Genomic DNA, 14,121 nt, shown 5'->3' on the forward strand with positions numbered 1-14,121 from the left:
CCGACTTGCGGTTCGCATCGTCAGGCTAGGATGCGGCGGCCCGAAAGGAAATCCCGACTGCCTCGAGGTCTTGCATCCTTGGTGGAAACTCAAGTAGCAGCCTATGTGCAATAGGGAGGTGAGATACTAACACACTACACACCAGAACTACAGATTTCCTAATGCTTTCCTTGTGTATTATTCCTAATATTATTTATTACAGGGATATAGTCCAGGTCAGCTGCCCCTGGAGAACTCTGCCAAGAGCATTTGTGCTGTCCCTTGCCACATTTGTTTCATAAAGTGTCTATTTATTACCCAGTTACCAGAACAGAGCCCAGAGTTGACATTGTCCATAGTGCTCTCTGCAGCAAAAGTGCATCTCCGATTGAAGTCAGAAAATTTGCCTTTATTCATGAATACATTTGCTTCCTTTCACACATGCAGTGGCATATGAAAAAAACTCTTTTCATTGAATCAAGGTAAAATTTCAGTCTCAAAGAGTTTTCAAGGGATTAATAATTGCACAAAGTAAAGCCTCAACTATTTATCACAGCTAAATGTTTCCATAACATGCCCTTCAAACATCAGTTATATATGTATGTATTGGGTTTGTGTGTATCTATGTACTGGGTTTTGGTAGCAGAGTGGAGCTACAGGGTGGATCTGCCAGAAGCTTCTCAAATTTGACAGAGCCAATGCCATTCAGCTCCAAGGCAGACCCAGCCACCTGTGTCCCTGCCCGTGCCCCCCTCTCTCCCCTTTTCTGATCTGTTATCCCAGAGGTACCACCACCATCACTGATGGGCTCAGCCTTAACCAGTGAAGTGAAATTTAGGCAGGAAAAAGGGAGGGTGGGAGAAAAGTGTTCTAAGATTTGGGTTTATGTTTCAGTACTCTGTTCTGATTTGGTTGGCAATAAATGCATTTCTCCAAGTCAAGTCTGTTTTGCCTGTGACAGTAACTGGTGAGTGATCTCTCCTTGAGCTTATCTTGACCCTTGAGCCTTTCATTAAGTTTTCTCTCCCCTGAGCTGGGGAGGTGGGTGACAGAGGCTTTAGTGGCACCTGATACCCACCCAGCATCAATCCACCACAGTGCTGCATTTCATTATGCACTCAGGAAAAATACCTTTACACCTTTTCAGAGTGCTATTACCAACTCCAAATATACTTAATACATGGACTCATTTAGGTCTCTGCGAGTGTTCTTTCTAAAAAAGTTTATTGTGCATTTTCCATCCTCAATTTTGTGATACAGAAAACATTCCCACTCAGATTGTTTTTACTGTAATTATTCAAATGACTATCCAATTATTAACAACAACTTGGATACCAGCACACAATTTCACTCATCGCAGGTGAGTTTTCAGTCACTCTGTTTCAATAACATTTTCAGTTCTGACACCCAGTCTGGGTCATCTTCCTCAAAGTCCCTAAAAATAGATTTCAAAAAATGTTATTTTGAAAAGCAAAATGCAACTTTATAAATCTTTAATTGCTTTTTTCCCCACAAGAAATTACCCTGTAAATAGGATAAATTATATTAAAAATATCAGCATGAGAGACTTATTTCCTGCCCCACTGTGATAAAAGAATCAATAGATGTTCTCTATGTAATTTACGAAAGTAAGTTTCATCAAAAGCAAAGACAAATTAATATATTAAAAGACTACAAATGTGTTGATAATTGACAGCCTGCAGTTGACACAAACTGAGATTCTGAGAATCTAAGAACCACCCCCAAAACATCCACACATCCAAAAATCACAGCATTTTTTCATACACTGTAAGATACCAAATGCCACTAAATTTCAATTTCATTATGTAAGAGAGGGATGGATTTAGACACTGAGAAAAAATACTATTCTTTTTCAGGGGAATGTCGTTATGGAAAAATCTCTTTGAGGAACCAAAGAAAACATAAATGCAAGGACATAATTTGGACATACGTGTCATCTTCATCAGATCTAGGTTCAAGTCTCTCAGAATCTATGACAACAGCTTCATGTTCACCATCTACTTCATCAGATGCTTCGCTTTCATCAGAAAGTGGACCTCTTAATATGTTTTCAGAAGCTTTGAAAGTATAAAAATTAAAATGTCATCAAAATATTTTAATTTTTAAAGTAAAACTATTAGAAATATAAATACAAAAGCCTTTCTAATTCATCCCCAGTCTGTAGCAGATTCCAGGATAAGTTGTTGCCTGTTTTAGGTGGGAAGATAAACTAGTAAGGCAACTGAAGTGCAGAACATGTATTTGTGACTGTGGCTGTGAACATCTGTAGAGTGCAACTGTCTTCAGCACTGCCATCTGACCATTGTGCCCTCAAACCAGGGCATCACTGCTTTAGTGAGAGAGGATTTACCTGATGGGGCTACAGTGCATTACCTGCACCTTCCTAGCACACACACACACACACACACCACATGGCTCAGTGGGAGGGAGGACATAGCAAGTGTCTGTGTTTGCTACAACCTCATTCAGCTCTTGAGCTGCAAGTGAAAGTCTATCATGAAGAGCTATAGTGGAGATGTACAATCACTCACAAATTCCAAACTTGCCTTTTTAAAGTGCACATTTCATCTGGTAAACTTTAAAGAACACAAAAACTAGCCTGTTGTGATATGAACACAGGTGCACAATCTGTATACATAGGAGCCATGTATGAAAAAAACAAAAACAAAACAGCCTTTATTAATAAACCTATTTGCAGAAGTATTTGCCCAGAAAATGGGGATTTACCTGGTTTATAAATTGTATATGTTTTAAATGCTAAGCTGACATCTGCATTGCTGAGCATGTCCATCAGGGTCTGAGGGGGTTCCTTGTTCCACTGCTTCCGTGGCTTATTTTCACTGTAGTTTATAACACCACCACCTGGGTATAAAATCATTCATAAATGCTATTTAAATAAAATTGCATTAACAGTATGGATTACATTCAAGAGAGAAATGAGAAACAGGAAGAAAAGAGTCTAGATAACTCCACCTGCCACACCACTGTCCTCTTAACAATCTGAGGTAACAGTGGAACCTCCTTGTGGCCAGGGAGCTGAGGGGTGTGGAGAGGCAGAGTCTGCAAACTTATGTGGTGGCTCTGCTAGTCTCACAAAATGAAGCCTAAGGCTGTTTCTGTGCCTTTTAATAGCACAGAAATACCTAAAAACATGCATTCCTCTGTCCACTTCCCTTGCCCTGTGTATAACTATCATATAACGTTCCTACCACAGCTTGGGAATTTTCTGTGTACTCATATCTTGATAATTTATTTCCACAGTATATATATTCCCATTTACCTAGAACACATATCCAGATTCACATTAAGTAATTAAAACAATTGCATCAGTGTGGAGCATCTTAAAACTGAAACTTTTATCAGAAGAAACCTCATGATAAGTGTTTCAATCAAAAGATAGAAAAGCCTCTGCCTCACATCTGAGGTGCATCATTGATAGTTCTTGTCACTGGCCTTAGCCTGTATGTTAAATCACAACAGAAGTAGAGATGTAGATGTTTTATGCTCCCAATAGTATGCTGTACTTGAAAGACAGGCAGTTGCATCCTGCACCAAATGAATTCCTCACTTCTACCTCCACAAATGGTGGATAAAAGGAGGATTGTAGGATAATTTCTTAGCAATGATTATAATTTTAGGGTTGCTAATGTTATCTGTCAGTTTCATCACTCTTTGTGATGAAAAACTCCTGTCACACAAAAACAAGAAGAAATTCTCTTCAGCACAGTGAACTTTTTGAGTGTTCGTTAATGAAATATTTTTAAATTATTTTAAAGTAATTTTAACCATGCCACATAAAGTTTTGGATTTTAAATCTGTAAAGAATCACTGACATTACTTGAATTTAAAGAACATTTAATTAAATCTTACTTTCAGTGTCTTCAGGTGTAAAACTGGAAGAAAGCAAGGATGCATTTTCCAGGACATCCAGCACAGTATTGGATATCCTCTTTTCCCATTGCCTCCTGTGGGTGTGTGTCAGATCAGTACTTCCTGGGAGGACAGCAGAAGCTGATACTGTAATTGCAACAAAAAAACCCCACGATAACCAGAATCTAACTTGATTCCATGCCCAGACTGCTCTGTCCAGGAAAAGTAGTACTAAGAATCACTTAACTAGCAGTGATTGATTCTATGGGTGCAAATCTGAACTGAAAAGTGTTCCCCATATATTTATTCTATTCCAACTGTTTTCAAACAGTCATTTATTATTACTTTGACAAGAGAATTTTTTTTAACCTCAGAGGAGCAGTATGAATCAATGTACTTGCAGAAGTAACTTATGTGGCACAGTTTTCTTGTCTTGAGTTACCTGAGACTAGTTTGAGCCACCTATTTAAATGGCTGTATCACTGACATGTAGATACCAGTATACAGTGCATCATCCTTAAAACTGTAAAACTTACCTTCTGGATAAGATTTCCTTTGTTCCCTTGTGCCTTTACTCAAACCCTCAGCATTTTTCCTTTCTAAGGGGCTATGCTTGCTACTTTCATCTTTCATTCGCTTTAAAAGAGTAAAGACTGTATTAATTATTATTCTTGTTGTCAAGAAAGACAAAGCAGTCATATTTACATAGCATTAATTATTTTAGTTTTGCTGTAAAATACCTGGCCTACAGATTGGAAGATTTGAAAACTAAATCACTAATATTGTGAAGCCAACTGCAATTGCACACTATCTATTATTGCACTGTATTTCACATTGTGTGCCCATGACAGACAACCTCCATTCCTGAAGCTAAGCACACATGTAGTTATTTGATGTAATTTTTTGTTTGTGGTTTTGTTATATTTAAGAAGACAAGCAATATAAATTATTTACATTCCCAGAGAAAACAAGAGGCATCCAAATATTAAACTTCTCAGATTGACAGGTCTATGAAAAGAAAAAAAAAAAAACAAAACAAAACAAAAACAAGCCCCAGGGGAACATACTTTGTAAAAATATACTGAATATGGCTGAGTCAGGCCATGGTAATGTATCCATAGGGGACACCTTGGCTATCTGTGACTTAATTTTCCTTTCCTGAAATCTCATATGGTCCCTAAAATCTGGCGACAACTAGACTGTATCCACAGCAGCCAGTTCTAAATGTGTCCCAAAAGCAAAGAAAATGGTTAATCTTTTGCAATATATATTTTTAAAAAATTTGAAAGACAAGAGAAGTTTTTTGTTTGAGTTTTTTTATGGGGTTATAAGAAAATCCACTTTGGAACTAAACTAAATATGGGAAGAATCAAAAAAAGTGGTGGGAAATGCACAAGAGAACTGCAATTTTAACAGTAATAGGCTGATTTATGGTTTAGCATAGGAATAATTTTCTGTAAAAAAATTTATCTAATACAGAATATTCTAAATTATTAAAATATAAATGTTGTATTTATATTTGAATACTTACTCTATTTTCTGTCTTATTGTTTGAGCTTCCACCAGCCATGACACTACCTGATACATTAACAAACAGATCCAAGAGTTAACACCTTTAGCAAACATTTGTATTCCAGAGGTATGACAGCAATGCCACTGAAACAAGCAATGACAATCATGTGACAGCTTCTTTACACTTCTTAAAACAGAACTCCTTCTAAACAGAGTCCTGCTACTATTCTGTTCCAAATGGACACTAATTGTGGTGTAGCTAAATTTAAGCAGAAAAAAAAAAAAGTCCAACATTCTCTCTCTAAAAATTAAATCATAAACGTAACTTGCTTCACCATATTCTGGGAAAGAATGAACTGCCTTATTTAAAATACATGGCACTGTTAAAAGTTTTGCTGATTCTGAAACTGAAAAATTCATTTCTAGCACAAATAACACAATACATATATGGCAGCTTTGCACTCTACTTATGTTGAAATATAATTTACACCCTTCAAGCATTTTTCCATGTAAGTTCAATAATAACACAAATGTTTCACAGCTGTATGTAAGATCTTATATTTCCTACTAATTTTGTCATTCCTTTCATCAACAAAAATGTTACTGACTTACCCTTTTGTCTTGCTGCATTGCCTTCATGTTTCTTGGTCTCCTTTAATACATGCTCGAACTCATTTGCCATCTGAAATGTGAATGAACAGACTCAAGAACCATATCATTTTAAACTTCTACAAATTACATATTCTATTTGTTAAAAATAGACTCACTATACAAGTGTATTGTTCCAGCTAACAATATCTAATTTTATCAGCATAGGGTCAATATCCAACTTTAATTTTCAAAAGAGATGTTTTTAAAAACTCAAGTTTTCTTATAAGTCTACAAGCGTATGGATTTTAGAGTAGGACCTACACAGCACCACATTTTATAGTTACACACTAACAAACTACAAATGAAAATTATTTATTATCTAAAATGTGGAGAGTACTGCTTAAATCTAGAGACAAAGAATATACCATACCTCAGAAGGCAAACAATTTTTCACAAGTTTGGTTAGGCAACCTCTTGCAAGAATAGTACTGGCTGATGGACGATTCTGGGGATTTCTCTTAAACATCTGTTTTATTAAGTAATGAAGTTCATAGGAATAGTGAGATGGAAGTGGGTCGTAGGACCCTTTGCATATCTTTAGGATGAGATGTTTCCAACTCTTGGCTTGAAACTGCATTAAAAATGAATTAATATTAGAGCACAGAGTTTAAGCATAAGGTAATAAGTTACAGACATAATTTAAGATAACTTCTACAACTGAAAAGCAGATAGGAATTACTCCTATGAATTTATGATTGTTCAGATTTTATTTTTATAGACATCAAATTCATCGATTCATATACTTGAGATCAGATTCGAACTGCAAGAGTGAAACAGTAAACTTGGAAATATGGAGACTTTGATTAAAAAAAAAAAAAAAATCATCAAAAGTTGCCTGTAAAAGAACAAACATCCTCTTGCAAATCTAATGTGTAAGATCTTCTAGCTCCCACGCAGGAAGTTACCTTGAATTACACCCACTGGCTTGGCTGCAGGGTGCCAAGCACCCAAGGAGTGTCCCCTTTTCATATCTCCTCTGATAGATTATGCAAGAACATATGTGACCATCACATCCAACCAGACACACAACTTTTCAACACTGCTAATAAGGGAAGAATACTCCCCTCCTTGGAATCCCAGCTCTGAGCTCTGCCTCAATACCATGACACTGCCAAGGAGCTGCAACAGACCTACTTAGGCTAAGACAACTTATGCACAGGCTCCCTTATCACTCAGCCACATCAGGATAAACTGCCACACTCTTGCACAGCTTGCAGCTGTGGAGAATCTTTTGCTGATACACAGGATTTGAACAATACTCAGGCATATGTGTGATTCTTGAGCCAGTCCTTCACAGGGTCAGGAGCTGGTACTTTGATGATCCTTGTGGGTCCTTTCCAACTTAGAACATTCTGTGGTTCTGTGATTTCAAGATATAGTATCAGCTCACTGAAAGGCAACTGCTGCTTATAAAATACTAAGCTAAAATGACCCTCAATTAGGATCTCATTTTCCTGCAAAACAAACATATCTTGATAAGGGCTCTCATCTTATCTATGTGTTTGTATATAGAAGCCAGAGGAAGTTAACACATAAGAAACATAGCACCAAAACTGCAAAAGATAATGTCCTAGAAATTACAGGAAGACAGAATCATCCATCAACAGGAGAATGGTTCTTGGACAGTGACTTGTTTAATTTGAAGAATAAGCAAAGGTGTATCACAGATATAAGCTACAACAATGTTTATTGCTTACTACATTTTTGCTGTACTTGCAAAATACAACTACTTGAAAATACAACATATTTTCATTAGCAAAGATTTTGAGTGTCTTTGTCACAATGTCTTGGGTTTAGCTTGATCCTGTAAAATGCAATGCTCTTACAACTGCAGATATCTGGAACCAGCCTGGCAACTGCTGGACTCAATACACACAGACCACCTCACTGATATTGAGGAAAATTAACCAATGAAAAAAATCCAATTATTTTCTAACAAATTTGAAAATTGAGTCTTCTACAGAAGGGTCTAATAGGTCCCAAGAACTGCTGAAACAGAAGCACATAGTGGAGGAGGCATAGGAAGGGTGGAGCAATACTTCCCTCTTTTGGAAGCAGCAGCAAGCACTTCAGTCAAATCTGTTTTACACCTAATTGCTGATTAAGTTTCAAAGAATTACAAAATTTTTCTAATAGCACTAAAGCTGTACTTACCGGGTGTTTGAGAGTGCACAGCTCATACAGAATACACCCAAGAGACCATATATCACTGCAGATATACAGAGAGATGAAAAATTTTGAGCTAGAAATTACAATTTAATATCTTGCTTAAAAACATGTATTTAATCTGTGTACATAACTGAGCTAAGTAACCATAAAAGACAATACATTTATGTATTTAACTTCTCCTATGGAAATGTTCATGCTTATTTTATCCTACCCTGATGTAAAAAAAGATAACTGTCACACAGTTGTAGTTGACTTTTTATTCATAGGATGTCCCTTAAGCAATTTGTTCCAACAATATCTATCCTTCTGCACTTGAAAGCCTTTGCATTCCATGGTCCTTAACATCAAATGGCAGCCACACAATCCTAATTCTGAGAGCTAGAATTCTGGCCCTGACAAAAAGAATTCTTCTACTGAGAAAAAAACCCCATTATTTTCCTCCAAGAGTGAATACTGCCATTTGCACAAGAAGCAACTGAAGCCTTTCTGGCAAGAAGAGCAGGAAACAATTTGAACTGTAGCAGGTCTCTTACCTCCCCTGAAAAATCAATCACAGTTATTGCATAAGGACCAGAATAACTGGGCTCTGTTAGTCTAAGTAATCCATTATCCTTACATTATCAATAGTGGCATGAAGAGGTTAAAAAATCATCCGTCAACCACCATCCAAACAACCATCCCCCAAAAACAAGACCAGCAAAAAGATGCAAACATATATCTATGTTTGTGCATATATACATACTTACAAACACACACACAAGTATGTATGTATTTAGTCTCTCAAACAGAGGTCTGCACACTCTTTTTCAGACTTCTAGGATTAAAGATACTGGGCTCTCAGCTACTTAAGTAGAGAGGAATTATATAATAATCTTAAAAAAATGTAATTACCTCTTTGTAAATATTCTTCAGCTCAGTATGTTCTCCTAAACAAGTATGGATAAGCCAGAAAGCCAGATTTGGACAGCAATAAAAAACCCCATCCATTGGTCAAGCATTCTTTGTGACCACTGAAAACATAAGTACCTTTTGTTGTTGTATGGCAGGCTTTCCCATATTTCTGGAGGTACATAATAAGGAGTTCCCACATAGGTGCAAGCATAGGACATTGGACTGATGAAACAACAAAGAAGAAATGCCAGGTGAAAACTAATGATTTATGAACTCTATTACTGTTTGTCAATGGTAAAATAAAACTTGACACCACTGAGATCAGTTGGGATGTCCACATACTGTGCAAGAAGGCGTGCAGATCCAAAATCTCCCAGTTTGACTTTTCCACTTTGAGTGAGGAAGACATTCTGCATTTCAAGAGCAAAGATTAACACACTTAAATATTCTTCTATGAATAATTTCTGCAGTTTGGATACACAAAAAACACAGCAATAACCACTTTTGATATTTTGTCTTGGTATTTCCTTTGACTTGCTTCTCCTAATACTTCTACCAAAACAGAAAGGGCCTAAGGCCCCAGCATCAGTAGCAGAGGAAGAATCAGGACTTAGAATTGCCTTAATCTCTATGCTATACTCAAACCAAGACGCCACTTCCTTCTGAATTTCTCTCTTTCTGACAGGGTAGAGTTAAAAAAAAACCAAAACTGTGAGGCAATATATTTGCAAACTGCATAATCCATATGCTTTTTAATAGTTCTGTAATTCTTCTAAGTTATATGCAGTGTCACAAGAAATTGGTGCTATCAGCAGTGTGGATTTGAAGGATATAGCTATCTTTAGATGATGTTTACACCCACAGTATTACATCATTCCATGCACTCAACTATTTCATTTACATAATATTTTAGGCTTAAATAAAAAACACTGAACTTAGCAGTTACGGGAAATTATGAAAGAGGGGTTTTAACTTCTGCATGCAGGAGAGTTTTGTTAATGGCAACCAAACTTGCTCTGTTCACCTTGGATTTTATATCCCTGTGCAGCACACGTTTATCATGGATGTGCTTCACAGCCAGGCACATCTGCACAAACCAGTGAAGGATCTGAAAAACAGCAGCCAAGAGTTATAACAGCTCAATGCTCAATATAATGAATACTTTACTGATAGATTTTTTAAAAATTAGGAGAACAAAAGCATTCAGAACATTTGGGAGTTAAAAGTAACTCCAGCATAACAGCCTCCAACCAACATGACTGAGTTCTTCAACACAGATTATATTTTAACATGGCAGAAGGAATGTTTACTACCTGTGTTCAAAAAGTTCTAATAATACATAGTAATAATGAAGCTGGGGAATTACTACTTAATGCTTTAGCTGATGATCATTTTAAAAACAAGTTAACTAAAGTTACATAGCAAATTAGCAAATAGAAAAAAAACCTCAAACCACCAAATAACAAACAAATACAAAATTCACATGGAAGTAACATACTGTTTCTAAAAGGACATGTTTTCCTTTCTAACCACAAAAGAAAACCTAAATATTCAACTAGTTGATGTTCCTGGTCCTTTCATTTTAACAAAGGTGATGCTCCTAACTGTATCAGGAAGTAGCTTCTATTCGCTACAAGATCTCTTTGAACATTCTCCTAGGGAATTTTATATCTTCTCTGGTTTCTCTGCTAAAAGGAGATAGCACATACTGAATGGTTTAAACATTTAATTGCTACATGAAAAGCAGGCATTTATTCTCCCAGTTAGCTTAATTTATCTTACCAGAGTGGTTTGTTCTCTTGTCACTTGCAGTACTCCTACTATGCTTTAAATTCTGCCTGAAAGTTGTGTAATTAATTGCATAAAAACCTGACTAGTTTTCACACTACCTGAACAATTTTCAGATACAAGTAGCAATTCTTTATTCCTTTCAGTCCAATTCTTGTCTTGATCTGCTGGAAACTACAAAAGAAGTAATGTTCCAATTCTATCTGTAAGCTACTTTGTTTCATCAAGATGTTTGCATATCTCTAATTTGGTTTATGCAGCCTACTCCAGTTAACATGGAAAAGAATTCCCAGCCCTCTTGGTTCAAAACATGTCTTTTCTTACCTTGTCTTCAGGGAACAAATTTCCTCCTTGGTGTTTAATCTTTTGCATTAGATCTCCATCATCACAATATTCCATCACAATATACAGATGTCCATCAGCTAAAGTTTTAGTAATTTAAGAATAATTAGTATTTTATATGTATTGATTTTTTTACTGTATGTAATTCCTCTTACTAGAAAGCTCCAACTACATGCTATGTGTTATGCTACAATAAACATATGTTTTGTTTATAACACATGCTATGAACAAAAAAATAAAGTAATCTCAATCCCTGAAGAGTATGCACTTTCAAACAAATGAAGGAATTTAAATTTTTATACTTACATTCAAATGATTCTTTAAAGGCAACTATATTTGGATGCTTCATTTTAGCCAAAAGAACAGCTTCCTTCCTAGAATTCTCGGCACCAGAGGAAGACTGAAAATATAAATACACTTACGATAAAATTTCACACTAACACATTTTCACGCATACACATTTTCTTTTTCCAAAGAGAAATATTTTTAAGAATTGTTCTTCAGTTATTTTAAGTAATTTAGAAACTTTAAAAGCCCCATCTTTTTAATCTATGTTTTATTATTAACAGAAGACATCTTTGGGTTTTTTGGGCATTTGGTATTTTGTTGGTTTCATTTTTTTTAAATTTGAGAGAATATTTTCCTATTTCAATTAATGACTTTTTCTATTTTAAAAGTACAGAACTATATAACAAAGCAGCACACACTAACTTTGAAACAGCTGATAGCCTGCATGAACTCAATACAAAGGCAAGTGCCCAGGTCTTAGCTGAGCTTTGGCCTCAGAAAACCAGTGCCTCCCATTTTATGACTTCTAGCATAGCTGAGTGCACAGAATGTAACCCAAACAGCTGATTACCAGCAGTAATATGACATTAATTTCCACATTAGACACTGAAGGTGAAATTTGTATTTTAATGAAATCAATGGCAATCAAGCCAAGGGTACCAGGACAAACAGGGATTTTATTCTAAGCGTCTTCATACCTGCTACACTTCCTAAAATCCAACCGCGTACTTCACTTAGTACCAACAACATCAGCTTAAGATGTACTTATAAAGTATCCATACCACACACCTGTGTAATACACAAAACTCTCACAGAAGTATTCAATGTTTCAAAAATACATTCAGAATTAGGATTTTTAAATTTCATTATTAAGTGGTGGGTGAGGTGATGTTTCTGTCACACTTACCATGGGAAGCCTTATTTCCTTCATCACATACTTCTGGTCACTGATTCCATGATGAACTAGGAGAGCTCTGCCAAAGGACCCCTCTCCTAGTACTTTCAACACGTTGTATCCTTCCATTCTTTATAAATACAGATCCAACACTTTTCTTCATGCACAGGATTATCTTCTAAACTTTATCATGACCTTAACACTTTAAAAAATTTTCTCTTAATATAATCTGCATGAGAAAAGACCCAAAACCAAATTAACAAGAAGGGGTGATAAATGTGGGTATCTTACTGTCCAGCATTACCATGACACATCTCCCTGCACTGTTACCTTGATTTTTTACTGAAGATGAGGCCTCCAGAAAGTACAACTTCAAGCATTACAGCCATGCTATTTCTGTATTTTTTAATTAAAAATGCTAAAGCTCTCAATAAACATCAGTTATAGACTTACAACTTCACATCTTTTTTTTACTACCTGCACTCCTTCAGATGATTTCATAACACTAAAGACAACTCACAGGAATAATAATAGAAACAAGCTTAAAGCATCCAATGAAAATTTTCATTTAAAACAGCCTAAGCAGGATCAAACTGGTAAAAGTTACTGTGCAAAGATTTCAAGAACTGGAAGATACAGAATATATTTTAGTTGAAAGGGACTTACAATGGTCATCTGGAGCAACTGCCTGACCACTCCAGGGGTAACCAAAAGTTAAATTAGTGTGACAATGTTTATTGAACAGTAATGGGTTTAGGGCGTTGACCATCACTCCAAGAATTCTGTTCCAATGTTCAACAACCCTCTCAGTAAATAAGTGCTTCCTAATGTCTACTGAAGGCCTTCCCTCGTGTATTTTTGAAATGTACCCAGCTCTCCCATCACTACCTTTAGACTCTATCATGACATCACGGAATTAATGAGGGTGGAAAACACCCGAGATCATCAAGTCCAGCCCATGACTCAATACCTTGTCAACTAGACCATGGCACTGAGTGTCACATCCATTTAAACACCTCCAGGGATGGTGACTGTACCAGCTGCCTGGGCAGCCCATACCAAGGTCTAACCACTTCTGTGAAGAAAATGTCCCTGCTGTGCAACCTGCAAGTCCCACGGCACATCACGAGGCTGTGTCCTCCCATCCAGCACAGAGCTCGGCCCCAGCCCTCCTGAGAGCTCCCACAGCGGCTCAAACTCACACGATCCCCTTTCCGGCTAAAACCACACCTCCTGAAGGCTCTCTCATCCAGCAGGGGGCCGTTATCCTTTTCAAAACCCTGGTGCTTTGAAGATTATATCCGTAACTCAAACACGGTGTTCTAAGGCGCTGACGAGCTCCTGGCTCCTTCCGGAGCACCCCAAGCCCGCCGGGCTCTCAGGGCACTCACCTCTCCGGGCGGGGCGGAGCAGCGGCAAGGCCGCGGCAGAGCGGCGCTGGCTCGGGGCTGCCCGCGCCGGGCCGGGCGGAGGCTGGGGCAGGGAGGCGGTGCCGGCTCCGGGCCCGTCTGGGGCGGAGCACTGGGCAGGGAGGCGGCGCTGGCTCCCCGAGCGGCCGGCGGGAGCGCTGGGCCGCCCGCGCCATGGCAGCGGCGGGAGCGGCGCTCATGGAGGGCCTGTCACTGCGGCGCCACGGGAAACACGAGGAGTACGGCAGCGCTCCGCTTTGACAGCGCACCTCCAAGAACCGACTTTAAATAACGAACAAACACAAC

At 37.6% G+C, this 14,121-nt stretch overlaps 1 protein-coding gene across 3 annotated transcripts; it reads right to left on the reverse strand.

Moving 5' to 3' along the window:
• Window positions 1-56: 56 nt before the first annotated feature.
• Window positions 57-13,954, reverse strand: NEK3 (NIMA related kinase 3). Of its 3 annotated transcripts, XM_079304078.1 has the most exons (16): window positions 13,798-13,954; window positions 12,419-12,635; window positions 11,530-11,623; window positions 11,206-11,303; window positions 10,118-10,201; window positions 9,436-9,503; window positions 9,229-9,315; window positions 8,188-8,242; window positions 6,404-6,604; window positions 5,995-6,064; window positions 5,402-5,448; window positions 4,407-4,506; window positions 3,871-3,993; window positions 2,728-2,862; window positions 1,931-2,057; window positions 1,185-1,414 (listed from the first exon to the last, which is right to left on the reverse strand). In XM_079304078.1, the coding sequence occupies exons 2-16, from the start codon at window positions 12,533-12,535 to the stop codon at window positions 1,348-1,350; spliced, it is 1,473 nt and encodes a 490-aa protein (XP_079160204.1). In that variant the 5' UTR covers window positions 12,536-12,635; window positions 13,798-13,954; the 3' UTR covers window positions 1,185-1,347. The 3 variants fall into 3 exon arrangements, with proteins under 3 accessions (XP_079160205.1, XP_079160204.1, XP_079160203.1); XM_079304079.1 differs by lacking the exons at window positions 1,185-1,414; window positions 13,798-13,954 and adding an exon at window positions 57-101 and having other exon boundaries at window positions 1,844-2,057; window positions 12,419-13,321; XM_079304077.1 differs by lacking the exon at window positions 13,798-13,954 and having other exon boundaries at window positions 12,419-13,319.
• Between the last annotated feature and the right edge of the window lie 167 nt (window positions 13,955-14,121).

The sequence above is a fragment of the Erithacus rubecula genome, assembly GCF_903797595.1.
Source record: "Erithacus rubecula genome assembly, chromosome: 1".
In the NCBI taxonomy this organism is placed as follows: domain Eukaryota; kingdom Metazoa; phylum Chordata; class Aves; order Passeriformes; family Muscicapidae; genus Erithacus; species Erithacus rubecula.

Bases quoted from the DNA above. Each gene is read 5' to 3' on its own strand.
- NEK3 (XM_079304078.1), bottom strand. From the start codon at position 12,535: ATGGAAGGATACAACGTGTTGAAAGTACTAGGAGAGGGGTCCTTTGGC. The intron at 4,507-5,401 runs GTAAGTATTCAA...ACTCTTTTAAAG, and splicing joins ACAATAAGACAGAAAATAGA to CGAATGAAAGATGAAAGTAG. The intron at 3,994-4,406 runs GTAAGTTTTACA...CTGTCCTCCCAG, and splicing joins AAGGAAATCTTATCCAGAAG to GAAGTACTGATCTGACACAC.